Source organism: Tursiops truncatus, chromosome X, assembly GCF_011762595.2.
Source record: "Tursiops truncatus isolate mTurTru1 chromosome X, mTurTru1.mat.Y, whole genome shotgun sequence".
Taxonomy (NCBI): Eukaryota; Metazoa; Chordata; class Mammalia; order Artiodactyla; family Delphinidae; genus Tursiops; species Tursiops truncatus.
In genome coordinates, this window is record NC_047055.1 from 108847038 (window position 1) to 108874416 (window position 27379).

The following is a 27379-nucleotide window of genomic DNA, read 5'->3' on the forward strand; positions in this document are numbered from 1 at the left end:
TTGGTTGTTTGACACCTTAAACATTTATGTTATAGATCTGTGCTGTCTGACAGAATATAATGCAAGCCACAATATGTAATTTAAATTTTTCTCATAGCAGCAGCTTTAAAAAGTAAAAAACAGGTGAGATTAATTTTAATGTTTTATTTACTCAGTATATCCAAAATATTACTTCAACATGTAATCAGTATTAAACATTTGTATAATGAGATATTTTACTTTTTTTTTTTCTAAGTCTTCAAAATCTGGTGTTCATTTTACACTTAAAGCACATCTCAGTTTGGTCTAACCATATTTCAGGTGTTCAAAAGCCCCATGGGTAGTGGCTTTCATATTGAACAGCACAGATACAAAGAGTAGTTACTCTTGTTAGGGCAGAAAAGCCTAAGGAGCCCAGAAAAGCTAGAAAATTATACTTGTGTGAAGAGAAAAAATGGAAAACAATGCCATTGCAAATGAGGTCCAGTGTTTTGACTACCAGTACATCTCCTGATCTCTTATAAACTTGCATTGTGATAAACCTTAGGGAGGTATGGCGTCTGTAGAGGGAAGTTTGAAGGGTGTTAAGTTCCTGTGGTTCTGTGGGTGATAAGGAGCATTAGGTAAGAGCTGGACAGGGAAGGCAGCATTGATTGACCTCTGCTGGGGTGCCTCCCTCTGGGCTAGACATGTAACTTACGTCAGTTTATTTGATCATCACCCCAACTCAGTAATAATAGATGATTATTATTCCTAATATATGGATGGAAACTGAGGTCAGGAAGTTAAATTTCTCCAGGTCACACCGATGGTAAGTACTAAAAGTGCTCTGATTTCAAAGATTTTGCTCTTCCTAACCACACTATTTTGTGCTTCTTGCAAATCTAGTCTTAACTCTATTTCTAACTAGTTGTATGACTTTGAAGAAAAATTTCACCTGTGGACATTAGTATCTTCATCTCTCAAGTTAGAGTTGGCCTGTGTCCTAAGAGACTTGACTGAGAAAATGAGCTGGGATTTGAAGTGCTGTTGCTAAGGAGAAGGGTTTCTCCAGAATTAAGAGACTCCAGGTCTGGAGTCCTGTACTCGTAACTCACTACCATTTACAGACTATATCATGTTGGTCAGTTAATCACTGAGTATCATTTTCTACTTACATACATGCTTCCTATAAAAGTGTAAGATACTGCTGCTTCTCTAAAGCTGTCTTATTGATAGATGCACCAAGCTTTTTCATGTAGAAAAAAATTACTGCAAATTTCCCAGCTATTACAAATTAGTTTTAGAAGAACTTTAGATCAGATAAACTTCAGAAATGCATTGCTAAGACTTAAAAAATAGCTATAGTTAATTTACTTTGCATATCTTTACACGTGCTTTACACATCTGTAAAATCATATAAAAAGTAGAATAAATAAGAGTTTTATTACTAAAAATTTTTAGAGATCATCGTGTTGAATGCTTTTATTTTATAGGTGCAGAGATAAGGCCAGGAAAGTTTGAGTAACTTACTCAAAGTATAGCTATTTCTGCTCTAAAACTGTATTAGTTAGGGACCTTGGTTATATGTAGGAAAAACCCACCTGAGGTAGTAAGGGGGGGGATCTATTCTGAGCATGTAAGGATTTCTCTCAGCACCCATGGGTAGGAATAGAGCTGGGCCTAGGAAGTGGAAAAATGAAGGAGTTAGGGAGCACTCCCTGTCCTCTTGTCTTGGCTTTCCTCTTCTTTCTCAGTTGACTGGCTTTCTCTGATACTCAGCCCACATGGCAGGCAGAAGTTGGTGCCCACAGCTGCTCCTTGACATGTTCTAGTTCCAGTCATACATAGTCGGTGCACGTCTTTTTCTCTTTCTCTCCTCTTCTTTCTAAATTCTTGACACAGGAGCGTTCATCTTGATTCATATTTCCCACCCCAGTCTGACCATATGTAACAGGACAAGATCACAGGGTAGATGCCTCTCTGCTAGGAATCCCACTTGGTGGGCTGGGTGCCCAGAGGAGAGTGGGTGCTCTCCTTACATCTTTAGGCTCTTTTGCCTCACAGCTTATCAATCCTCCTCATTCCCCCCACCCACCCCCCTGGCTTCTTTGCCCTATGATGTTACCACCATATTAAGTATCTGGAACCTAGGTTACTTTTTTTGAGAAAGCATAGTATCTCCTTTAAAATCTTTCCTTTAGGGCTTCTCTGGTGGCGCAGTGGTTGAGAGTCCGCCTGCCGATGCAGGGGACATGGGTTTGTGCCCCGGTCCGGGAAGATCCCACATGCTGCGAAGCGGCTAGGTCCGTGAGCCATGGCCGCTGAGCCTGCGCGTCCGGAGCCTGTGCTCCGCAACGGGAGAGGCCACAACAGTGCGAGACCCGCATACCACACACACACACACACACACAAAATCTTTCCTTTAGATGGAATCTTTGTCCGAAAGGTGAATATTAGCTGTTTGAGACCATATCACATAGTGATAACTGTTGAATAGAGAGGGTTACTTTGAAAAGAAGTGAAATGTATGGTATTTTAGGCACTGTCAAAATAACAGATTAATGAAACAAAGCAGTTTCCTCTCAAGTATATGAATGCTCATGCCCAACCTTCTACTATTAAATCCACATTAACTGTGACCAATAAATCTTGATGAGTCAGAGTGATAGTTGCTGTCCCTAATTATCCTGAGAAAGATAATGAAATATCAAAATATTCACCTAGTTTAATTTGTTTTTTATTCTAATTATTTTGAAAATTGATAATTAGTGTGATATTGATAGCCTTCTACTGGCCAGAATATTTGATTATTCCGATATGTTCCTTTTGTTCGCAGTATGCATTTGTGTACATGTGCCTTATATCACTTGGAAAATTCTAAGTTCATTCATTTTACCTTTAAAAATAATTCAGGAAATAAAATCTGATAGCTTACTTTAGTCTTGAATGTGTTAGTAAAGTAGTTCTGCCAAGCATTGATTACAGTGTCTAAAATATTTTATATCTGTTTTCCAAATTATAGACAGCGCTTTTGTGTTCTACCTTTCCAAAATGAAAGTATATAGCTTTTGGATTAATGGAGTGCTGATAAAAATTATGATATTAATTTCATCTTGTGCATACTTTGCTGTGTTAGGTAAGTGAACATGTTATGTGGGATAATCAATAAGACTTACAGGTAAGTTAAGGACAAAGGGGGAGAAAGAGGCACCTAGAATGCCTCTTGATAAGATGGGGAATACAAAAGAAAACTGATTGGGGAGAGAGTAGAGTTATGATTGTTTAGACACAATTTTGAGATCCCTGTGGGGCACCCAGAGGTATCTAACAGGAGATTTGCTATGTATAGTACTAGTGTAAGGATAGAGATTGGGACAGTGATGGTGAAGGTACTGATAAAGGTAGGTAGTAGTAGAAACCATGGGTTTAGATGTGATCGTTGAAGGAAATACAGTGTTTAGATGAGAGGAGAAAAGGTGCAACAATAGAATCCTGGGGAACACCAGTGTTTAAGGGATAGCTCTTTTAGATAAAAATCCACCTTCTATTGCTCCTTGTTACTTATCATATACACATATCCTGATCTCTCTCTCTCCCCTCCATATTCACTGATGACTGTGGTACCTGGCTAAGACTCATTTTCTCCACCTCTTCAATGTTCACATAAGACCACTCATCCAAAAACTGAGAGGCAAAGTTCCCTGACCACCTAAACTCTTATAACCTCCCCCCCTTGCTCCATTTTAAAACCTTATTCTCAGGCTTCCCTGGTGGCGCAGTGGTTGAGAGTCCGCCTGCCGATGCAGGAGACACGGGTTTGTGCCCCGGTCTGGGAGAATCCCACGTGCCGCGGAGCGGCTGGGCCCGTGAGCCATGGACGCTGAGCCTGCGAGTCTGGAGCCTGTGCTCCGCAACGGGAGAGGCCACAACAGTGAGAGGCCCGCGTGCCGCAAAAAAAAAAAAAACAAAAAAAACCACACCTTATTCTCGAAGCTGCTGGGCCTTGCCACAATCAGGAACTGATCCATACCTGAAATCTTTAACTGTCGGCTTCCCAGTCTCTGGCTTAATCTCTCTTTTCATTTGGTCTGTCATCTCCAAACTTTACCTCTGTCCTCCTCCAGCTTAGACCTTCTTTCCTTTCCCTGGTTGAGTGTTTGGGTGGACCACGAGCCCTACAGTGAAGCCGCTGGTACCACAGTCACTGCTGGCACCTGCTCTACCTCCTCCTTCAGGGAGGCCATCCTGGCAGCCTCACCACTCTATTACCAGTGCCTTCCCCTTTGTTAACCAAAAGAAGAGCACCTCTGTGTGCCAGGCATTACATTAGATATAGCGGTGCGGTATATGCCTTTCAGGAATCCCCTCTGCCATATTTTAGAAAAAGGACAGTAGAAAGCCAAGAGAAGGCTTATTAGAAGGTAGGTCGTAAGCTATAGAAGAGCATTTTGTTCTAAAAAGGACATAGAAGAAGGTTGTTTTTCTTGTTTTGTTTTTAAATCAGAAAGCCGAGAAAACTCTCTGTGACCTGCATGAGCCTGTAGGGGAGTTTGTTTACACTGAAGCAAGGTTCCACAGGGCACAGTGGAAAGGGTTGGGAGGGAATTCGTGGATGGGATGATGTGTCATTGTGGAGGAAGCTTGGAGCTGTGTGAGGATGAGAGTTGAGGAGAGGATAGTTGGCCTGGGGGGCTTGTGTGGAAAGAAAATTACTTTGCTTCATAAACAGTCTAGTAAGCTGAATTAGTTTATTCTGCTTAAGAGATCTAATTATAATCCCACTATTTGGCTTCGTTTCTCTGATATGCAAAAATGCGGCTTAATTTCCTTTAAAAATTATGTATTTATGTTTTAAATATATAAACAATACATGGTCATTGTTTTTAAAAATAAGGTTAATGAGGTAAGTAAGAAGGAAAAGGTAAACCTCAAAGTTTCCTGAAGTCCCACTACCCCAGGGACATCATTTTGGTATATATTCCTCCAGACTTTTTCTCATCTAAACATATATATATATATATATATGTATATTTAATTTTTGAAAATATACTGAGTATACTGCAGTTGCCTGCTTTTTTTCCCACATAACAACAATACCTAGTAAATATTATTTCTCAGAATAGGTAGATTGCTGCCATCATTTTTAGTTGTTATAGTAATCCATTGTAGGACTGTACTGTATTTATTTCTATTGTTGGGCTTTTGAATACTTTCCAGTTTTTTATTATAAATAAGGTTAGAAAGAAAAACCTTGTGGGTGCAAGTTGGCATATGTATCTGATTATTTCCTTTGGGTAAGTTTCTAGGAGTTTTCAAGGTCAACAGTGTACTTTTTGGTTTAATTTCTTATCTCTTTTTCTCATGATTTAGTATTTAGCTGAGAAATCCTTTTTGGTTGATAATTTGGGGACATGTTTAAATATATTTGGTAAACAGTGTAAAATCACTGGGATAGGCATATATTTGTAAGTTAACAATTTACCATTGTTGAATAGATATTTAATAGATTTTTTCCCCCAGGTAGGGAAGCCAAAAAATTAGCCCACAAACCTTTAAGTTGTTTTCTCCCAAAGGGTTTGTACATGTAGGACTTAGGCAGTGGAATTGAGATAATTATAAAAACTTTTTAAGCTCTAAGTTAATAATGTCTTCAGAATGCATGGAAATGATTAACACAGTTTTCTTTGATTACTTTTTTTCCAGGTGATTCATGGCAGGGGACGTGGAAGGATTCTGTTCCTCCATCCATGACACCAGTGTCTCTGCTGGGTTCAGAGCACTGTATGAGGAGGGATTGCTTCTTGATGTCACTCTGGTTATTGAAGATCATCAGTTCCAGGCCCATAAAGCACTCTTGGCCACCCAGAGTGATTACTTCAGAATTATGTTTACCGCAGATATGAGGGAGCGAGATCAGGACAAAATTCATTTAAAAGGTCTAACTGCTACCGGTTTCAGCCACGTCCTTCAGTTTATGTACTATGGAACTATAGAACTGAGTATGAGTACTGTTCATGAGATTCTTCAGGCTGCCATGTATGTTCAACTTATAGAAGTGGTGAAGTTCTGCTGCTCTTTTCTATTAGCAAAAATCTGCTTAGAAAACTGTGCAGAAATAATGAGACTCTTAGATGATTTCGGTGTAAACATCGAGGGAGTCAGGGAGAAGTTGGACGCCTTTCTGCTAGACAACTTCGTACCACTCATGTCCAGGCCTGACTTCCTGTCTTATCTGAGCTTTGAGAAGCTCATGTCTTACTTGGATAATGATCATCTGAGCAGGTTCCCAGAGATAGAGCTGTACGAGGCTGTGCAGTCTTGGCTGCGGCATGATAGAAGACGCTGGAGACATACCGATACCATCATTCAGAACATCAGGTTTTGTTTGATGACCCCATCCAGTGTTTTTGAGAAGGTTGGTGCATTTGAAAGCAATAGACAGGACTCATCGTTTAGCTAATAAGGCAGTATGTCTTTATAGATAAGATTCTCAGGCTTGGTCAGGAGCCAGAAAGAATAAATAGTTTTTAAGAATAGTTATGTGTAAGAAGTCTAATTTGTTGTAGCTTGTGTATTTAGGTTTTTTAAAACACATTTTGTGGGTGAAAGATGGACCAGGTAGGTGGTAGAATAGTTTCATTTTGAAAGTACTTTTAAAGTTGAAGCATAATTATTTAACCCCAAATATTATAAGTTTGCTTTAGCTTCTCTTTCTTTTCACAGAGTAATTAAATTTGAACTGGGTCCGTCTAGCTCTCTTTTCAAAAATGAATTTAAGTGAATCATGCTGAAATTAGAGTTGAGAGGAGTTTTGTAGTTCTGAATGATAAGTATTAACACAATTTCGTATTCCTCTAAAATGTAGTGAGGAAACATAAAATAGCTCTTGAAAACCAGTAGGCCCTGGCACTGATTTTCTTCCCTACTCTTGCCTAGTTCTGCGCCTCCCCGTCCGTCTCCCCCAGCCCCCTTCACTGTGAATACTAACTAAATTTAATCTTGAAAACATATGTTTGTCTAAAATCGTTGTTTTGGCATTTCTAAACAAGTAGACTATAGATCCTCTGTCTACATTGATCAAATATCCCTGTGTGCATTTTACCATGTAATAGTTCTGCTGTCTTAAAATTGTCTTTCTCCAAAACAGCCTTGGCCTTTTTGCATGTAAGCATTTTTCATTTTTATATCAGAGTCTCAGTTGTGATGCTCTCTTGCCCAAAGGAGAGAAAGCAGTTTCAGTAATTGCTTAACTTAATTGGTTTCTAATCACATGGTTACCTCTGGCGCTCTGTTTACCTCTTGCATCTTTTCTTCTTTCTAGAAAGCACACTTAAAGCTTTGGTCGACACCCTTCATGTTAGGTGGTTCCTCAGCTTTAGTTACCAGACCTGGTGATAAAAATATAATATTTGCAAAGGAGGGTTGTTTACACCATTTGAAAAATAAACAAATTTGCGCCTTCGAATAACACTCAGCAGCCTGGCATGTCTTTTTTTTTCCCCTCTGAAATGCTGTGAAATATCATTAACTTAAACTTTTACTAGATAACTCAGTTTTGTAGGATTTTATCTTTATTCTCAGAATGTACTGATATGACAAATAATTGAAACTAAAGAATACATTTCTTAATTATTTTTTGTTCAGTGATAATCAGCCCACATCAACAATGTAAATCATTTTTCTCTGATGTTTTGATTTTTTTCCTTACTATTGTTTTTATTGCTCTCTTTTCCTGGGGAATCCTGTTTTGTCTTTACATGTTAGATGGAAATGCTTTCCCACTATTAAAGCAAACAAACCCCCCTCAACTTCAGTCTAGATGGAAGTGCTCATGAAATAGAGAATAAAATTTTCCCTCTTGTAGGACATTATGATGGGTAATTGATAGCAGTAAATGATTAAGTGCTGAGCTGCAGAGCCTTTTTATATTCCAACTATCAGTTCAGGGTGGTCAATAGTGACAGTGGCTGGAAGTTAATACCATCAGGTAATTTTGTAGTTTTTTTTTTTTTCATCATCTTCTTTCTTTCTTTCTTTTTTTGTTTTTTTTGGCCGCACTGCGCGGCTTGTGGGATCTTAATTCCCCCGACCAGGGATCGAAGCATGGAGTCCTAACCACTGGACCGCCAGGGAACTCCCAGTTTTGTAAATCATATAAAACACCACTTGTACCTTCTGATGGTTCTGTTTGCATATATAGCGTAGGATGTGATTATTACTTATTGGCCAGGTATTGGGAATCTCATCAGAATAAAAATGTTGTTAAGGCTTCCTTCTTGAATTAATTTCTTACAAAAACTTAATAAGGCCCTGGCTACAGAGAAATCTTTCTGCTTTTTATAATATAAATCTTCCAGTTTTATTTGTGATACTGGTAAGGTAAATGGAAGGGAAGGTAGTTGGTGATTCTTGTCTTAGCAGTGTGTGAGAGATAATGTTTATCAAACGAATGTGTTGTAAAACACTAAGCAGATTTGAGAACTTATCTCTAGAAATTAAACTTCAGAAACTAGAATGGAAAATTTGGTTGGGAAATAAGAATTTGGACTATTTTACACCATACTGTTTTGAGCTCCTTGAAAATAGGGCCCATCTATTTTTCCTGTACTCAGCACTCTGCAGGTCTCAAACAAGGCCATTTTAAAACCATTATATATGCATGGAACCAGAAAGGGCACAGAAATAAAGACATAGTACATCTGTGCTGGTCCTTTTTTAGTATGAGGATCTACATGGGGAAAAGTGTAGGCAGTTTTGATTTGTGGTTTTATCCTATTCGCTGAAATTTAGAAAAATGGAATGTTAATATGCACTTTTTAGCTTTCAATTTTTAAAAACTATTAGACTTTGTAAACATACAAAAAAGCTGAAGGAACAGTAGAATGATCACCCATAAACATATCTTGTAGGTTAATAGTTGTTGTCATTTTGCCACCCTGTTTTTAGATAGAGAGGAGAGTGTGTGCCTTTATGTTAAATTTTTGTTTTTTGCTAAACCATTTCAAAGAAAGTTGTAGATGTGATGTTTCCTCCTTAACTACTTCAGCAAGGATCTTATCTCCCAAGAGTGAGGAAATTCTACATAACCATAATACCATTATTGAAATTAACAGTCATCTCTTAATATCTGTAATATCCATTTCATTTTCTGATTTTCTCAGTTTTCCCAAAAATGTCTTTTTTAAGCTGTTTCTTAAAGATTGAATCGAGGTTCATACAGCACATTTGTTATTACGTCCCTCTTTAAATCTGAAATTGTCTCTCCTTTTTCTCGTTTATGATGAGGGTGCTCAAACATACAAAAAGTTGAAAGAATAGTATAATGAATACCTATATAGCTATCACCTAGATTCAAGAACTGTTAACATTTTACCATATTTTCTTTATGTAGATTTTTTTTCCTTTGCTGAACGTTTGAAAATAAGTTGAAAACATCATGACATCTCGTCCCTTAATACTTATTAGCATGCCTCTCGTAAGAATAAGAACTTTTTCCTACCCAGGTTCAATACCATTCCACCCAGGAAAATTAACAATAAGACCCTGATAACATCTAACAGCTAGTTCATATTCAGAGTTGTCCCCCAAATGCCCTAGAATCCAGTCATGGTTTACACATTGCTTTTGGTTATCATGTCTGTTTAATCTTTCTTGAAGAATCTAACACAGCCCCCCACTTTTTTTTTTTAGAAAGATCAGATTACCAATTGTCCTAGTGTGTCCCCACATTCTGGATTTATCAGATTATTTCCTTGTGTTGGTGTTAACTTAGTTCTTCTCTTCCTTATATTTCCTGTTAACACACCTACTTTTTAGCATCGTGTATTTTCAGGAACAATTACAGGAAAATATTGTTGTAATGCCAGAGAAAGTCTTGGAAAACCACTTAGCAACTCTGATCAAACTTAGAATTTGCCATTCTTTTTTGTATTAGGAGGCTAAGTAGCCCAATCCTATGACTAAAATCATCAAGGACTTTATTCACACTACTCTGCATTAGGTTCCTTTTAGATTCATAAAATTTCCCTCCCTTTAAAAAAAAATTTGGAGCCCTTCCATTCAATTTATTGGAATTAAAACTAGCTAAAATGTCAAAATTAAAAGATTATTCTTTCTTATTAAAAAAGTAGTGTATCTCTAGAACCATGCTGTTCAATACAATCACTGCTTGTGGCTTTTGAATACTTGAAATGTGACAAGTCTGATTTGAGATTTCAAAGGTTAAGATGACAAAAAGGATATAAATTACCTCATTACTAACTTTTATATTGATTATATGTTGAAATGATATTTTGGATATATTGGGCTAAAATACATTATTAAAGTCAGTTTCACCTTTTTGCTTTTTAAACTATGGCCACTAAAAAGTGTAAAAATTACATCTTTGGCTCACATTTGTGGCTCAGATTATATTTCTGTTGCACAGCGCTGCTCTACAAGTTCAGGGAGTAAGTTGTGCTCTAGAAACTCTAAATATGCATACATTAAACAGCCTTTCTCACTTATTTAACCCTCTCCTGGATCCTTAGCCTTTAGAAATGTTCTGTACAGTTTAGTGTTAAGTGAACCTTCCTACTTAACTATTCTGTGGAATGGCTGATGAAGATAACTTAAGTATAGCATCTCTTTGTCAGAATCCTTTCCCTGGCCTCAGGAAAATAAAAAGTGATTGAACAAAGCTTCGTGAAGAAACCTTTAGAGATTTTAATTCTTCCTTTGGTAGTAACGATCAGATCTGAGCAATGGCTTTGTAAGGGGCCATTCTGCCTCTCCCTAAGGAATAGCCCCCACTGATTCCAGGGACCCGAATCATGCCCTCTAGCTGTGTCGAAATCTTTGGGTTTATTCTTCTGCGGTATCTTTTCCCCTAGTCGTCTACTGGATTTTCTCCCCAGCTGAAAACAGACTGTCTTAACTTTTGTACTGACTCTGGGACAGGATCATCACCCAAGAGACCAAGACTTTCCAGATTTCCTCACCCAGTTCCTTAGAGGCAGTGATTCTACTTATCTGAACACCTTACACTTATATGCCAGGCCTTGCACTGAGTGCTCTACACATAGGTAGAGTCTGCAGGTTATCTCTGTTTTGTAGGTAAGAAAACAGGCTCAGAAGAGTTAGGAGTCTTATCCCAGGTTAAGTGGCACTGTCCAGACTGGAACCCGGGTCTGCTTGCTTCTCAGTCCAAGCTACTAGAGTAGGGAGAGGACCCTCATGTACAGGAAGCATGTAGTTAACCCTGTGGGCCTGCTTGGGTGGTTTAGAAGTTGTTACAGAGCTGTGAAAATTCTAACATGTTTGCATGAACAAAACATAGCCTAAGAATTTTAATGGCACTGAAAAAAGTGTAAGATGTGGGAACACTGTAAGGTGTGAAAGCAGAATTCTGGAGTTTTCCCTGTATAATCGAGGAAAGCTGAAAATTAAGGATCTTGTCCTTTTGACATAGTTGGTTAGGAGTATGATTCATTTTAACTATAGTCCATTCTCAGTTTTAATACTAGACTTCAATCTCAGTTTTTACGTAATGCAAATGTCTGCGTCATGTATTTTTACTAACTCTAATGGTCTTTGCATCTGTTAACAGAGATAAGGCCTGACATTTGTCATTCTGAATTTCAGTGATGTGAAGATTTAAATAGTTTAAACTTTGCTCTCTTTGGTCTTTTGGTTTTTAAAAAACAATTATTGCTTTATTGAAAACATTTTATTAAGTAAATGTATATTTGGCAAAATGCCTCTTCTACTTTTTTGTACAGAAAAGATCTTTTTAGCAAAATTGTTAAATTATTCATTAAAATACCCATATGTTGATTTTTTAGTAAAGTGACATTTTAATATTTTTGAACCCAGGGCATCTTCAGTATCATAAATATGCGTAAGGTAAGATCTAGCATATTAATGATCCCCTTAGAAATTATATTAATCATAATCATAAGATCTTACAATTTTTCAAAAGGAAAGAAAATTATTTTTTAAGGAATCAGATTATATAGATGAATTCTGCTTTATTCCAAATATTTTGTTTTATAAACTAGCTCATGATATTCAGATACCCTAATGTGCTTTTTTCCCCCTAACCTGTTAAATGTAATTCACCATATCCCCCCAAATTAGGTTTATTTAACTTTTGAAGAGCAAAGCTAATGTTTTAATGCGAGAAGATGTTAGTTCTCCTTCACTGAGAATATATTTGGATTTAGCAAATCATATCTGCATTTTATAAAAGTTTGTTGTTATAAGGATATTTACAGCCTTGAGATAATTTCGATAGTCCATTGAAAAAAGATAAGTTCATTACTAGTGAGTATTAATCCTAGGATCAGAGTGAAAATGCTTCAGAAAGGCTAACACTTTTTTTTTTTTTAATGTCTTTTACTTAAGGACCAGAATTTGTGGCTTTAAAAGCTACAGTTTAAAATGGGGTAAGGTGTCCTGGACTCACCTTGAAACTGATAGAATTTAAGGATTACAAATTAAGTATCCAAGTATACCTTACTAAGACCCTTAGTACCTTCCTAAGAACATGGTAGCTCTCAGAACTGGTCTTCACAAAGCACTGATAATCTTCCAAATATTTCTCTATCAGCATAGTTGGTTTATATAGCATTAACAATGGACTATGACACATAAGGAAATTTATTCTTAATGTGTCGTGCTTGGGTGGTGCGATATCTTGGTTGAGGCACAACCCACTTGGTAATGAAATTGCCTGGGCAAGGACACATCTATGTAAAAATGTAGGGGCTGTGTACCCCTCAGAATTCCTTCACTTAGGCACTGCAACATGATTTGATTAATCTAGCACTTGACCAATCCAAAATTTCTGTCCAGAAACCAAACCATTAACTTTAGTGTTAAAACAGTTTAGCCCCAAAACTCGAAAAAAGTAATTATTTCTAATGACTTAAACTACAGCCAGACAAATCTAGAGGAAAAAACAAATTTCCCTCTAACCCTCACAGTTTTAGAAGAAACAAGCAGTGCTGTATTTGACAATAAAAATATTTTTTAGAAGACAGTAACCTGGATTTCCAATGTGAAATTTGATTAGAATTTCTAATAAGCTTGAGTTGTTTTTGAAAAAGTTTTAAATCCTCTTCATATATTAAATAGTACTTATACAGCTATAAACTTGAAATTACTTAACAATCAGCTCACTTGCCCCTTGGAGTGAAAGCACAGAGATTAGCAGGTTTTTGTTTGAAACTAGGTCAGTGGGTTAAGCGTACTTTCTCAGTCAATGTCTTTTTCTGCATCAGTCTCTTTTTTATCGACCCCTCCCTCCCAGCCCCATGGACTTGGATGATTGTAATTAATACATGTGCACTTCTTTAAAAATCACCCAAGGTGTTTTTCCCCTCTCCAGTCTTCTGCCCTTTGTGTATAGATATGGAGTGCTCTTATTTTCCACCTTTGACTTGCATTCACTCCAGGTTCCTGGAGTTGACTAGGTGTTGACTGCTGTGAAATCCCCTGGGAAAGAGACTATTAGAAGGTTGTATTAAGCTGGTAGGAACCTACTGAAAATGGGAGTTAAAAAATTCAACCTAACTTGCTGATTTTCCTTTTAAATAAAAGGGAGATGAAGACAAAAGCATAGAATTGGAAACTGACTGTGGAGTAACAGGAGAGGAAGACATGGAATGGGGACAGCCACATTTACTTGTAAAAGGAGAAAATCTTTTTAATGAATTGGGAAATAAAGAGAGGGAGAGAAACCAAATGATACGCAGAAATCGAAAAGGATCAGAGAATTCAGAAAATGACTGGAGAAAAGGTTAGGAGCAGGAAAGGAACCACGGGGGTATATTAAGATTTTAGGCTTTAAAGTTGTAATTCTCAAATTTAATATTTACCCAGAAAATGTTACATGTGTCATAGGTAAGCCTTGCTCATTCAGAAGTTAGTTCTAGGATTAAACCCTTTATTTGACTTTCCTTCTGCTCTTCCGTATTTATAAATAAAATATTGACGTAGTTGAGGGTATTTCCATAAGTAGGGAAAAATTGTGTAAAAAAAGTTGTGAATTCTAGAACTTAGTTGTACTATCTACATATTAGTGTAATCAGGTGATAAGATATTCTTAAGTCTTTTACATTATTTTCTACCTTTTAGGCTTGTGCACTCATTTAATTTCTAGTGGTGCTCTATTACTGTTGTACCAAAATTGGAAGGAAATTAGACTTTCTAAGCCTATTTAGTTATCTGTTTATTTATTTTTGGCCTTGCAGCGCAGCTTGTGGGGTCTTAGTTCCCCGACCAGAGATCGAACCTGGGCCCTTGGCAGTGAAAGCGCCAAGTCCTCACCACTGGACCCCCAGGGAATTCCCTAAGCACATTTATTTATTTATTTATAATTAATTTTTATTGGAGTATAGTTGATGTACAATGTTGTGTTAGTTTCTGCTGTACAGCAAAGTGAATCAGTTACACATACACATATATCCACTCTTTAAATTCTATTCCCATATAGGTCATTACAGAGTATTAAGTAGAGTTCCCTGTGCTAAACAGCAGGTTCTTACTCGTTATCTATTTTATATATAGTAGTGTGTGTATATGTCAGTCCCAATCTCCCAGTTTATCCCTCCCACCCGCCCCCCTTTCCCCCTTAGTAACCATAACTTTATTTTCTACATATGAAGCACATTTATTTTTGAGTTAAATATTTTTCACTATCTATAGAAAAGTTGAAGGGATAGAGGACTCATCAAATTGTGCTGAAACTCTTATAAGAATATTGTCGTGAGGGAGTCCTTTCCCTTTCCCCCATTTGCCCTGGTCACTTGCCTTCTGAAGCTGTCAATACTTTAGACTCTTGCCTACTTGGAGAAGACAGGATGTGTAATCCTTTTTAAAATTTGTTTTAACTGTTTGGTATTTGACTGCAATTATAGTGTTACTGAGAGGATTTGTGCTTAACAGGAACTAATTTTTTAAAATAGCCTTATCCCTGGTCATTATTCAGTTTTTCAGGACAAAGGGATTAATTAAAGGTACTTTGTAACTAGCTTTTTGTGTGTCACATAAATCAATACAAGCTTCAGTTCTGAGCATGATTTTTTTTTTTTTTTTTTTTTTTTTTTTTTGCGGTACGCGGGCCTCTCACTGTTGTGGCCTCTCCCGTTGCGGAGCACAGGCTCTGGACGCGCAGGCTCAGCGGCCATGGCTCACGGGCCCAGCCGCTCCGCGGCACGCGGGATCCTCCCGGACCAGGGCACGAACCCGTTTCCCCTGCATCGGCAGGCGGACTCTCAACCACTGCGCCACCAGGGAAGCCCTGAGCATGATTTTATAAGTAAACCTCTGATATCAGGGTAGATGCTTTTGCAATACAACATATAAAGACTTCCACATTTTACTGAATATCAAAATTAATATCAAATGTAGCTGTGGTTCCCAAAGACATAATTTGTTTTCGCACTAAAGCTCCATGACAGTAACTGCTTTATTTCTGGGTATTTCTTTTGAGAATACTGAATCATGGAGGAAGAATGATAAAACTGACAGCCAGGACTCAGTCTTCCTTCCACATGACACCTTATACTCATCATTGCAAAAATTAGGTTAGCAGTTTTGGATGTAGGAGGGCCAGAGAGATGTCTGTTCATGCAACTTACACCTTTTATAAAGGGAAAATACCTAAACTGGAGGCTCCATGGTCACACAGTGACTTGGGGACAGTGTCAAGTCTAAAACCTGGGATCTTGAGTTCAGAGATTATTCTAACCCTCAGTCCTCACCCCTCCCACCTCCCTACAACTGGATAAACTAATCAAAGGCCTTTTGTTTCTTTGGTTTAGTATATTGGGCATTTAAAAAATCCTTTTGAAAGGTGAAACAGCTGATAATACCTTAAATTGGCTGGCTGAAAGCCTAAAATAATTTTTTAAACTATAGCCTGTTTTAGTAGATACTTTTAAATTGTAGATTTTTAATCAAATAAAGGTAGTAAGCTCTATGGAAATGCCTGTTTTAATTATATTGCCTGCTTCATTTTAATTCTTTCAAAATTAAGAGCAGTATAAACAAATTACCTTGAAAAGTTAAAAAGTTAGTAAGTGGATTATATAACATTTTGACAATGAGAAGAGAATCATGGAATTTTTACCCAGTGCTAATGGCTAGCTATTATTTCTTTGACTTAATAAACATATTTAGAGGAATCACGTTCAAAATTATTAATTTCTCACATTTTCTCTACATGCATATGTGCATGCACACAATTTCATTAAACCAAAAGATTAGAGGAGGAAATGGCCAATTTAAAATGTTCAGATCACTGTTTTTAAGAGGTAATAAATACTTTCACTTCAAAATGCTTTTCATAATACAATTTTTTAAAATATCAAAGCAAGAAAAGTGATAATCTTTCCAAGTTTTAAAATAAGACAGCTTTTTAAATCCTAGGAAGGATAAGGAAAGTAATTCAGAACATGAAAGAAATGTCATTCTTTCCATATCTTTCTTTTGAGAGAGCCTGATACACAGATAGTTAAACTGTTATATGAGGAGCAAATGATGAGAGAAATGGTTTCTCTGTGAAAAGATGAGCCACACGTTTCTTTTTGGATAGCTCCCTTCATTAATGCATTTTAAGTGATTCCATTCACAAAGAAGCTTTTGGCCCTACACTTTTTGTTTTAAAGCAGAGTGTATCTGTAACTACTTTGTCCAGGATTATCACAGATTCATTAATTTCCTGTTTCTATCATGAATGGAGAAGCTAGTTATGCTTATTGATATTGTGTGGTTTTAGAGGAAAATTGCAGCAATAAGTAGCCCTGGGAAAAGGCAAGGTAGGTCTAGAACTTCTAGCCTTGGCAGAGAGAAGTAGGAACTAAATTTCTTTGGTTAGAATATCTCTTAGGGTATAATAGCTATCTAAAAAGGCACAACTTCCATTATTGTGGGCTTAGAGGTAGAACAGATCAGGTAAAGATGTAGCTTTGACTGGGACTTCAACATAGTGCTGAAGTGATTCTTGTAAACTCAGTGGAACCCAAATATCAAAGGAGCATGATAGAATGAATAGGGAGAGGACAAAGGGACCAGAAGATTGGGTATATAAAAAAAAGAAAAGGCTAGGAAGTGACTCTAGGAAGCCATTAAGCTGGCCCAGTTTGACATGATCTGCAAGAACCTGGGGTTGGAAGGTGGAAAGCCATTATAGTCCATTCTGCCTAGTCCTCGTGTGATGCTGGAATTCCTCTCCAGCCCTCCTGTTAGGTGGCCACACCTGCACTACCTTCAGTGGCAGGATGCTAGACTCCAGAAGTAGACAGTTCTTCACTTTGGGAACATGTACCTGTACCCTTTTTACTGTAGTCCCTGTAGAAAAGCCCAATACAGACCTATTTCGAATCTCAAAAGGGCAAGCCCCTCACGAGCTCACTGGTAACTATATGTTGTACTCGTATTATATACATTTTCCCCCTGCATATACTGCTGACTGTGCAAAACAGTCCATTTTTATTTTTTGAGAGTATTATATATACAGTTCTGCAGGTTTTGTCATTTTGACATTTTGAATGTCTGTGTTAACTGCATGTGGATTAATCTCATTCCTTTTAACGATTGCATGTTATATACCAGAGTTTGGTCAACCAATTTCATATTAATAGATATGTGAGTTGTGCCCAGTTTTTGTGCTCTTACAAATAATAATGCAGTGAACATCCATTATGTTGTCAGTCCTAATTGCAAAGCTTTTCCTTATGTTGGCCTAAAGTCTTTCTCTTAACTTCTACTTATTGGTCCTGAAAACAGTTGCCATCTTTCTCTCCTGAGTCTTCTCGTGGATTGAAACATTCTTCATCTGTTTGACCGCTCTTCCTGTGATTTGGATCTCTTTGCTGTCTTCTCGACATGATCCACTTTGTTGTCTAAAGTACACTGGTGGAGTTGAACACTTAGTTGTGGTTTCACCTGAACAGAGAGGGTGGGACTGTCTAATTCAGTCCATGATTTTATTCTTAAGACTGTCATATCACATTGTTGGTTCGCAGTGAGGATAGAGTCAGTTAAAGCTTTACATTTGGAGTTTGTGGATCCCTGGAACATCTGATAAAAGCTTTGGACTTCCCCCCTCTCCCCCAAATGCATTAACATAACTACTGTTGCAATTTCAGGTGGTTCGTGCGTCCCTAGTGTTTCTGTTTTCTTTATGACTAAGCTTTGTTGATTACTTTGCTGAAGTCATAGGTTCTCTCATTCTGTAGCAGTGTTGTTACATCATCAAAAATTAAACCAGAAATGGTCAGTCTTGGCATTACTGGGTGAGTATGTGTTGCCTCCTAGTTTGTAGTGCTTTCTTATATGCAAGTGCTAACTAGTTTTTAACAATGCAGGATCAGGCTCAAGCTAACCAGTCTTAGTTCGGAAATCTGTCTGGTTTCTAGTCCTCTGCCATCCTTCATGATTCCACACACATTACAGAGAGCAGTTAAGCAACCTTATCTGTGAAGGCTCCTAGGATCCCAGGACGTGATTTGTGAGATCAGATGACTTGAACTCGGTGAGAATATCTGCCTGGTTTTTCTTTTTTCTCAGCCATCTTGGATTTAAGTTTTTTCTTAGTTATTGTGTTTGATCTTCAGATTGGAAAGAATATAATATTCTTAGCCGAGAATGGGAATAAGATAGGAGGCTGTTTCTCTTTATCTTTGTTAATATTACATTAACCACCTCCTCCAGGGGGGAATTCACTTTTTCCTCTACTTTTTTTTTTTTTTTTACTTTAACCCCTAAAATGCCATTTATTCACTATCTGGCACTTTGTAAAGTCACAGTTCCTCCTAAGGCTTTAGCTTTGTTCACAATATTCTTACAGCTCCATTTCACTCTTTTTAATACTTGTTTTATGTGCCTGTTTTTTACCATCTGTCGTAAGTGGTTTTTTAACATCCGAATTCCAGAAAGCTCTCTGCAGCACATCAGATTTTTTAGATACTTTCCCCCTTTCTTCCCCTCATCAGTATGTTTTGCAATTATGTAGTCAGCATTATGCTTTTGAGAGCCTCCAAGCCTTCTTGAGCTTCTTTACACAGTTTCTGATCTTGGAATTGATCCTGTTTTTCCTTTGAAATCTTGAAATCTGCCTATCCATTATGGGCAGCATTCCCCTTCCCTTCTTTCTTGATCTCCAAACAACACGGCTGCTTCCTCTAAAGCTTCCTCCTACTTGCATGTCATCAGTCATGCTTTTCTGGTGAGGATTAGGTACAGAGTAACAGTTTTTCTCATTTCTCCTCTACTTTCTGGAAGACTGAATATTTACACAAACAAACGCACATCATCAGATGCATTAACGTAAATTGAGTGACACTTCCACAGATGTCCCCTGGTCAGTAATAATAGCTAATAGCAGCCGTAATTTTTTCTGCACTGCCACATGACAGGCACCATACTAAGTCCTTTCCGTGTAGGATTATCTTGCCTGTCTCCTACCTTAGGGTTATGAGGTGTAGGCGCTATTGTCCCAGTAATACAGATGAGGAAACTGGCTTAAAGATACTGAGTCACTTGCCCAAAATCACACAGCTTGTGAGTGGCAAAGTCAGATATTTCCTAAATCGAATTGTTAATCACCATACTGGGCTGCTTGATGTCATGCTTAATTACTATGCTGATTCTGTTACTTCAAAACCTGTGAGGCAGTCAGACTACTGGCTGTGCACAGTAGGCCCTTAAATATTTAATTTGTTAGCCTAATGACCCCTCTAAGAGGAAAGATCGTATAATTGTTCTTAATACAAAGAATTAATCATACGATCACAATGATTGGACATACAACCTAATTCCTCCTAGCAAAATAACTGTGAAAGAAATCAGCAAATAATAATAGTGAACAATTTCAATAAAGAGAAAAAGTATAAAATCTGTTGATTTTATCTCTACAGGATCCAAATGGTAACCATCCAAATCCTAGCCCTCTTCTCTCACCCTTGTCATTATGATACAGGCTGTTTCTGCTTGGTTTCCAACTTCCTACCTCTTTCACAAAACATCCCTTGAATGTTTTGGACCAGTTTGATATGTTCTGTATCTAAAGTTCATAGCACTCACAGATGAGCTATACAGCTTCATACCTAACTGTCAATTGCCTCATTTACTTAAAACTGGTAGATGTGTATTTGTTTTCATTTCCTGAAATATACTCTAAGTTCTTTGAGGAAATGGACCACATCTTATACTTTTTTTTTTCATCTCCCCACAGTAGTTAGCATGATACTTAAAAGTGCTTCATAAGATGTTAGCAGTCATTATAATTAGGTAGTTCCAACCCCAAAAACAAAAAGGAAAAAGTTTGACCTTTTCTTGTCAACTGAATTATTACTATAGGAGTTAATGATATCACACCAAGTTTTTATGTCAAAAACCAACTGAGAATTTTGTGTGTATTTAAATTTTTACTAACTCACTAACTTAATTCCCCAAATTATTCAGCCATGGGTGTTCTTACAGTGTTCCTTGTGGTTAAGAAAACCAAGGCCAACATTTCCTCTACTGTGAAACCTCTACTTGTCCTCGTATAGCCACCACTTGTAGCCCAGGGCCCGACATATATTAGATGATTAATACATTTTGTTAGAGGAATTTAGCTTGTGCCTGGAAAATAACTTGTTTACTTTTAAAAAGATTGGGAATGTGCATAAATTAGTACAAATAGAAATTACAAAAACAAATATGATAAAAGCTTTGTAAAAAAAATAATAAAAAGAAAGTATGTGATCTTAACAGGAAATCAGTTTTAGTAAAGTAGCTTAAAATCATAAGCTAATCATCTTAGTGGGCTTTGATATTTTGTTTGCCATTGATGTTTTGTTTTTTGTTTTTGTTGTTAAATTCTTTTACTTGTATTCTTAGGTTAAGACATCAGAATTTTATAGATACTCCCGACAGCTGCGCTATGAAGTTGACCAAGCCTTGAATTACTTTCAGAACGTTCACCAGCAGCCTCTGTTGGACATGAAATCAAGCCGCATCCGCTCTGCCAAACCCCAAACTACAGTATTCCGAGGCATGATTGGACATAGCATGGTTAACAGTAAAATACTTCTCTTAAAGAAACCAAGAGTCTGGTGGGAACTGGAGGGCCCACAAGTACCTCTGCGTCCGGACTGCCTTGCTATCGTGAATAACTTCGTGTTCTTGTTGGGTGGGGAAGAACTGGGCCCAGATGGCGAATTCCATGCTTCTTCCAAAGTGTTCAGGTATGACCCGAGACAAAACTCTTGGCTCCGGATGGCAGACATGTCTGTACCACGTTCAGAATTTGCAGTTGGTGTTATTGGAAAGTTTATTTACGCTGTAGCAGGCAGAACCAGAGATGAGACTTTCTATTCAACAGAGAGATATGATATCACCAATGATAAATGGGAATTTGTGGATCCTTATCCAGTTAACAAGTATGGACATGAGGGGACAGTGCTCAATAACAAGTTGTTTATCACTGGTGGAATCACCTCATCTTCCACCTCCAAACAAGTGTGCGTGTTTGACCCCAGTAAAGAAGGGACCATAGAACAGCGGACCAGGAGAACTCAAGTAGTTACCAACTGTTGGGAGAATAAGAGCAAAATGAATTACGCTAGATGTTTTCACAAGATGATTTCTTACAACGGCAAGCTTTATGTCTTCGGTGGTGTCTGTGTGATCTTGAGGGCCTCTTTTGAGTCTCAGGGATGCCCTTCCACAGAAGTGTACAACCCAGAGACTGATCAGTGGACCATCTTGGCGTCCATGCCAATTGGTAGAAGTGGCCATGGTGTGACTGTGCTGGACAAACAGATAATGGTTCTTGGAGGCCTTTGCTACAATGGTCATTACAGCGATTCTATTCTCACTTTTGATCCGGATGAAAACAAATGGAAGGAAGATGAGTACCCGCGGATGCCCTGCAAGCTGGATGGTTTACAAGTATGCAACCTGCATTTTCCAGAATATATACTGGATGAGGTCAGACGTTGCAACTAATGGCATCTTTCTCCCTTCAATAAAGCCAAACAAAAAATTTGTTTGAGACAAAGTAGTTAATTAAAACACATAAAGAAGAACCTCACTAGTTTTACTATCAAAGCCATTGGTCTAATACATGAAAATGTTTTCATTCTGTTCTCGCATCCTGTTTTTTCTTTTTAGTGGCCTCAAACTCATGCAATAAGTCAATTCTAAGCACTAGCTCTTGAAACTACTTCCAGAAGCAGTTTAATAGAACGATTCACTTATCTGGGAAGTTGATGTTATGCTTTAAACATTTCTTTCAAATGTCAGTGTAGGAGTCATGCATCTTCTAAGAGAAGACCTGATAAGTGTCACTGGATGTAATTTCAGTTCCTATCTCTATCTGAAATCTTTTTGAACATTTATTTCGGTGTATTGCAGTCTGTTAGACTTTTTGATTTTATTTTTTAAGTTTAAAACTCTTGACCTTTTTGCATGGCTTTTTGCTGAAAATGCAAAAATATAAATTTTCTACAAATTTAACTTTTTTATATTCAGAACACTATTTCTAAGCTGCCTTCTCTTATCTGCATTGTGTTAGTGAGAGCATATCCATACTTGCTTACATCTTATGAATATATAAGGCACATCCCCTTTTATGCGTGGTTAGGATTCTATATTTTTAAGCTAGTGCACTTGCACACACGGTTTGCCATACTTGTTGTATTCTAGATGTAACGTCTTTTCATGTATTAACATTTTTAGAAAGTTAAAAGAACTGGAGTCCTCGTTTGGTATCAGAGTAGCCTATCTTCAGTCCATACTGATTCAGTAATATTCAAACTCCTTATATTCCTGAAACATGTATGGTTTTATGAAAACTAACATTTTATGTTTTATTTTCAAAAGTAAACGTTAGTGTTGCTTATCGATGTATGTCTTCTTTTTGAAAATGTTTTTCTTTGCAGTCTGTTTAATGTTACCCTGTTTTTAGTGAGAATCGGAGTGGTATATGACAAGCCCTGGCCCTGCAGCGTGCAAGCACTTTTAAAGAGAATTTAGGTAATACCAGAGTCCTAAATAAAGGCCCCTTAAAAGTAAGTGCAACTCCCATTCTTTACATTCAATAAGGCTGCTGCATCTGTTATTGAATGGAAAGTAGCAACTTGTGGAAAATTTGAGCTCAGTTTTGACTTAGAGGTAAGGAATAGAATTATAATCTTAACTGGTCATATCTACTTGTTTATTTAGTACAAAATATTTAGTGGCACTGGGGATGTAAGCCCTCAGCTTTTGTTTTATTTACTGAAAGCTACTAGCATGAAAGATAGTAACCTCAAAGTTCAGAATGGATCAAGAATAACTGTTTAAAAGCATTTATAGTAAGTGTTTTAGGATTAGCCGCACCTTTCAACTCTTTAAACTCGAAGAAAAAGCATATAGTTGTCAAAATTAAGCAAGAATAACCAGGGAGTGGATCATTCAAACTGATGCCATTTTCTTCTGAGTAGACTCTATATATGATACAGACTAGACCTACACTGGCAGAACTTGCCAGATCTTAGGATATTGGTGCAATATTGCAATGCCTTCTATATGGCTGTTGTGTAAATTTTCTAGTTTCACTTTTTTTTTTTTTTTTTTTTTTTTTTTGCTGCTGCCGCCACTGAATATAAAATGGAAGAGTGAAATCATGGAAATGTGAAGACTTGTTTCATTTTTGCAATTAAAATAGACAACTATGAAAAAAACCTGATTTTAAAACTCTACAACTGGAGGCTAGAAACAGTCAGGTACATAAGTAGTTTTTTAAAAAGCGAAACATTGGGATTGGCTTTAGAAATCAACTTAATATTCTTTTGTATATGAGACTTAAATTTTTATTAAGTGGTCCTATCATTTACTTTCAGTTTCTAAAAATGAAATTCAGTATCCTGTTTCCCATGGTAATATGGGTAAAAGCCTTTTTCTACATCTTAAAAATCATTTTTAGTCATTTTACTTTTGAAAACTAGGAGTTAGATTAGCCGTTTAATTCTTTTTCTAATATATTAGTTGGCTTAGTGTTTTATATGTGTGCTGTCTTGCTTTAAAGAAAATAACAGTAACGTCTTCATTATTTTCCTCATTGTTGTCTTTTGCTGGAAAAGACCGAGACAGGGAACCCCATCAGGCTTTTACACTCCAGTGGTGGTTCTCTTTAATTGCTTAGATATGACTTCGTAGTCCTAGTTAAAGTAAGATCTGGGCAAACAATTGAATATTCTTGGTCTTCATTGTAAAAACACAAGGCCAAGATCAAAGTTCATGTTTTGGAAAATTTGTGAAATCTTTTAACTTGAACTAACTCTGGGTTAAGCTTCACACGTAAGTCATGTCTGACCTGATGTCAGCTGTAATCAGTTTTGAGCTTTAAGAATAGTTGTTATTGCTTGGGTTCTGAATGTATGAGAAAACTCTTCTGTTTATATGTAGTGCTAATTTAGCTTATTTTAAATCCATGATTAACTTACATTCCCTTTTAAAATTATGGTTTAATTGCTGAAAGAGATTTATTTTTGTTATACTAAACTATGGAAAATTTTTTCATAGAATTTTTTTCAAGTTTATTTTTTGTGTGCTTCATTTGGAACCATTTTTGTTTATATACATTATATGTGCTCAAAATAGTTTTTTTAAAATTCAGTAAGATTTAAAACTATACAGTGTAATTGCTGTGATCTTTGTGTGTTAATTTTCACTTTACATTTTAAATGCCAGACTTTACAAAAATAGCTGATTTTTGTTAATTGCATCTTAATTAGAAACGTTTGTTCTCTTCCATGTCTTTGACCTTCTAAGTTTTTATTTTAATCTGCTTAAAGAAAATCCTTGCACTACAACCTTTTCATAAAATTCAAGATTCTCACGTTGAAGGTTTTGTATTGGAAGAAATACTACTGGTTTTTAAAAAGTAAAGCTTAATTAATAGAATTATTAGCTTTTCTTGAGACAGCTTTCTCTGTGTCCTCATTACTCTGTGTGAGTGTTACTATAATTTGTGAAATATCGACTGAGCCCTTCACTTATCTTTTCTAAAGCAGCACCTTTGGACACCTCATTCTGGGAAGCCTGCTCGAGTCATAGTAAAGGACACACATTTGTGTGGGGAGAAGTGGTAAAAATGGTTTTGTCTTAATTACATGAAACTAAGCTTTAAAGTATTTTATAACAAATTATTTGAGCTGCATTATCTAAACATGTCAAACGTTCAGTGGGACTATTTTTATATATGTATATGTGGTTGTAGGTCATAACATTTCAGTTTATAATATAAATTGTTATTTCAGTTTATAAGCTATCTCTCAGAAAAGACTAGCTCTTTTGAGAATACGTAATTTAAAATTTTAGACTGAAGTAAAACACAACATAGATAATAGTGTAAATTAGATATAAATGAGGGCTACATGGCAGTAAAACTGCTCGTGCCATTTTTCCTGTTTGCCTATTATACATTTTTTATTTTTTTTTGTACTCTGAACATTTTTAGGGATCATACATTCTATCAGATTAGAGTTGGTTTGGGGATAAATATCTTCTAAAAAGAGATTTATCTTAAAAATGAAAGTCCTGAAAAATTAGTTTATCAAGAGTTTATAAAGTCAAATATTCAATAGACATAGACTGGAATAGGTAAACTCATGGAAGTCGTTTCCTTTCAGTATACCAGTATAACTTCAATATTACACGAGTAACATTGAGAGAATGCTGTCAGCTTTGTTTGTTCCTCCTTAATGTTCTTAGATTTTCTTTTTACATCTTTGGGAACAACTACATTAAAAACCTTATTAATCAGTATATCAGTAAGGATTAGGTGTTTGCTTTCTGAAGGAATGTTCCAGTGAGGTGATCAGAGAGGTTATTTTCTATCTAACTTGTATATGCCCTATACCCCTTGGGCATATTTTGTCTATAGAAAAAATATTTTGACCTTTAGGTACATTTTGGGCCAGTAGTCAAATAATCCTAGGGCCGATTTAAAAATCTTAGAATAATTTAAGGTTTGCCTTTTATACCTGTTTTGGAAGCCTTTACATTTTTGTCAGGTAATTTTTCCCAAGCCGTGAATATAATCTATTCAAAACATGTTTATGCTATCCATTCTGTTTTTAAATTGAAAAAAAATGTTAAAAGTGTTTATGAAGAAAAGTTTAAATAAAATATTTTTAATCTTTAAAATATACTTCATCTCTTATTATTTACTATCTTGATATAATCTATCACTTTCAAAGTCGCTCATGACTTGATTAACAGTATACATTTTGTTTTCCTTCAATGTGCCAAGGAAGTGCCACAAAAATGTAATTTCTACCGATGCTTTCAGCCACAGATTGAAATGAGAGCATTTGAGTGAAATTATTTACACTTACATGCAATGGAAATTTTATAGTGAAGCCAAGTAATTAAAGTTCCACTAACAGAGTTTTGCAGAATGGAAATAGAGAACTGAGAAAAAGCATTTATAAGCCCTCAAGCCTTAGTTTGGTGATTTTTAGATTTCCTTAGCATTTTTGATTCATTGTTCTTAAAGGCATTTCTGAAATTAGGGAATCCGGTAGAAATGAATCTGCTACAACACAAGCACTTGGATATATTTAGGCACATGTGTGCCTTCTTTAAAACGGACTCCTGAGAAACATGGACAGGATTCCCTGGATCCTGGCCTCAAGCCACCTTTCCCGCCTCTTTCTGTCACTTCCCGCACTCTATTCTGTTGTGATCTTTGCTAATTTCCAGCTTCAAATCGCTTGCCTTGTTTCCCCTTCCCTGCTTGCAAAGTCCACTTATTTTGCAAAGCCCAACTCAAATGCGCTCCTCCCCTCCTGAAACCTGTTTTATCTCTTCCATTGAATTAACTGCCTCTTCTATGCTCAACACATTTATAGCTCTTATTTCATTTCATTTTGCATACTAGTTGGGTGTAATTCCTTCCACAGTTAGATCATAGTCTCCTTGGATGAAGGGACCTTCTTTTATTCCTCTTTGTACCCTCATATCTAGCATGATACTTTTTGTACATAATAGGCACTGGGCTAAATGTTTATTGCTATATGAGTTACAAAAAGATTCTGTAGGCATTTGGAAGAGGGAGATAATATAGTTCCTCAGGGTTTTTGTCTCTGCTTTTTTCTCAGTCTATACATTCCCTGTCCAGTTTCACCCACATCTATGGCTCCACCTACCACTTTTATTCTGATACCTGTTAAATCTCTATTTCTCAACCCAGAGTTCCAACCATCTTCTGAACATCTCTCACATGTTTCATTGGAATCTCAAACTGAACAAGTGCAAACCTCAATACATTATCTTCTCCCCCCCAGACCTGCCCCTTGTCCTGTATTCCATGTATTATTATGTGGCGCTACCTTTGCCTTTCTCCCACTTCACCCCAACGTCTTCACCCACTCCTATCACTTTAAACTCTCAACTG

The 27379-nt window shown here is 36.8% G+C and overlaps 1 protein-coding gene across 7 annotated transcripts in view; it reads left to right on the top strand.

Moving 5' to 3' along the window:
- KLHL15 (kelch like family member 15) overlaps positions 1-26131 on the top strand; it is a 32507-nt gene extending 6376 nt beyond the window's left edge. For 3 of the 7 annotated variants that reach the window (XM_073798907.1, XM_033849981.2, XM_033849979.2), the window contains 2 exons: positions 5665-6376; positions 20833-26131. In XM_073798907.1, coding sequence (XP_073655008.1) covers positions 5672-6376; positions 20833-21942 — 1815 coding nt within the window. In that variant the 5' untranslated portion in view covers positions 5665-5671 and the 3' untranslated portion in view covers positions 21943-26131. Of the gene's footprint in view, positions 6377-20832 lie in introns of all 7 variants that reach the window. The other 4 variants (XM_073798909.1, XM_073798908.1, XM_033849980.2 and 1 more) reach the window with 3 other exon arrangements.
- Positions 26132-27379: the final 1248 nt, after the last annotated feature.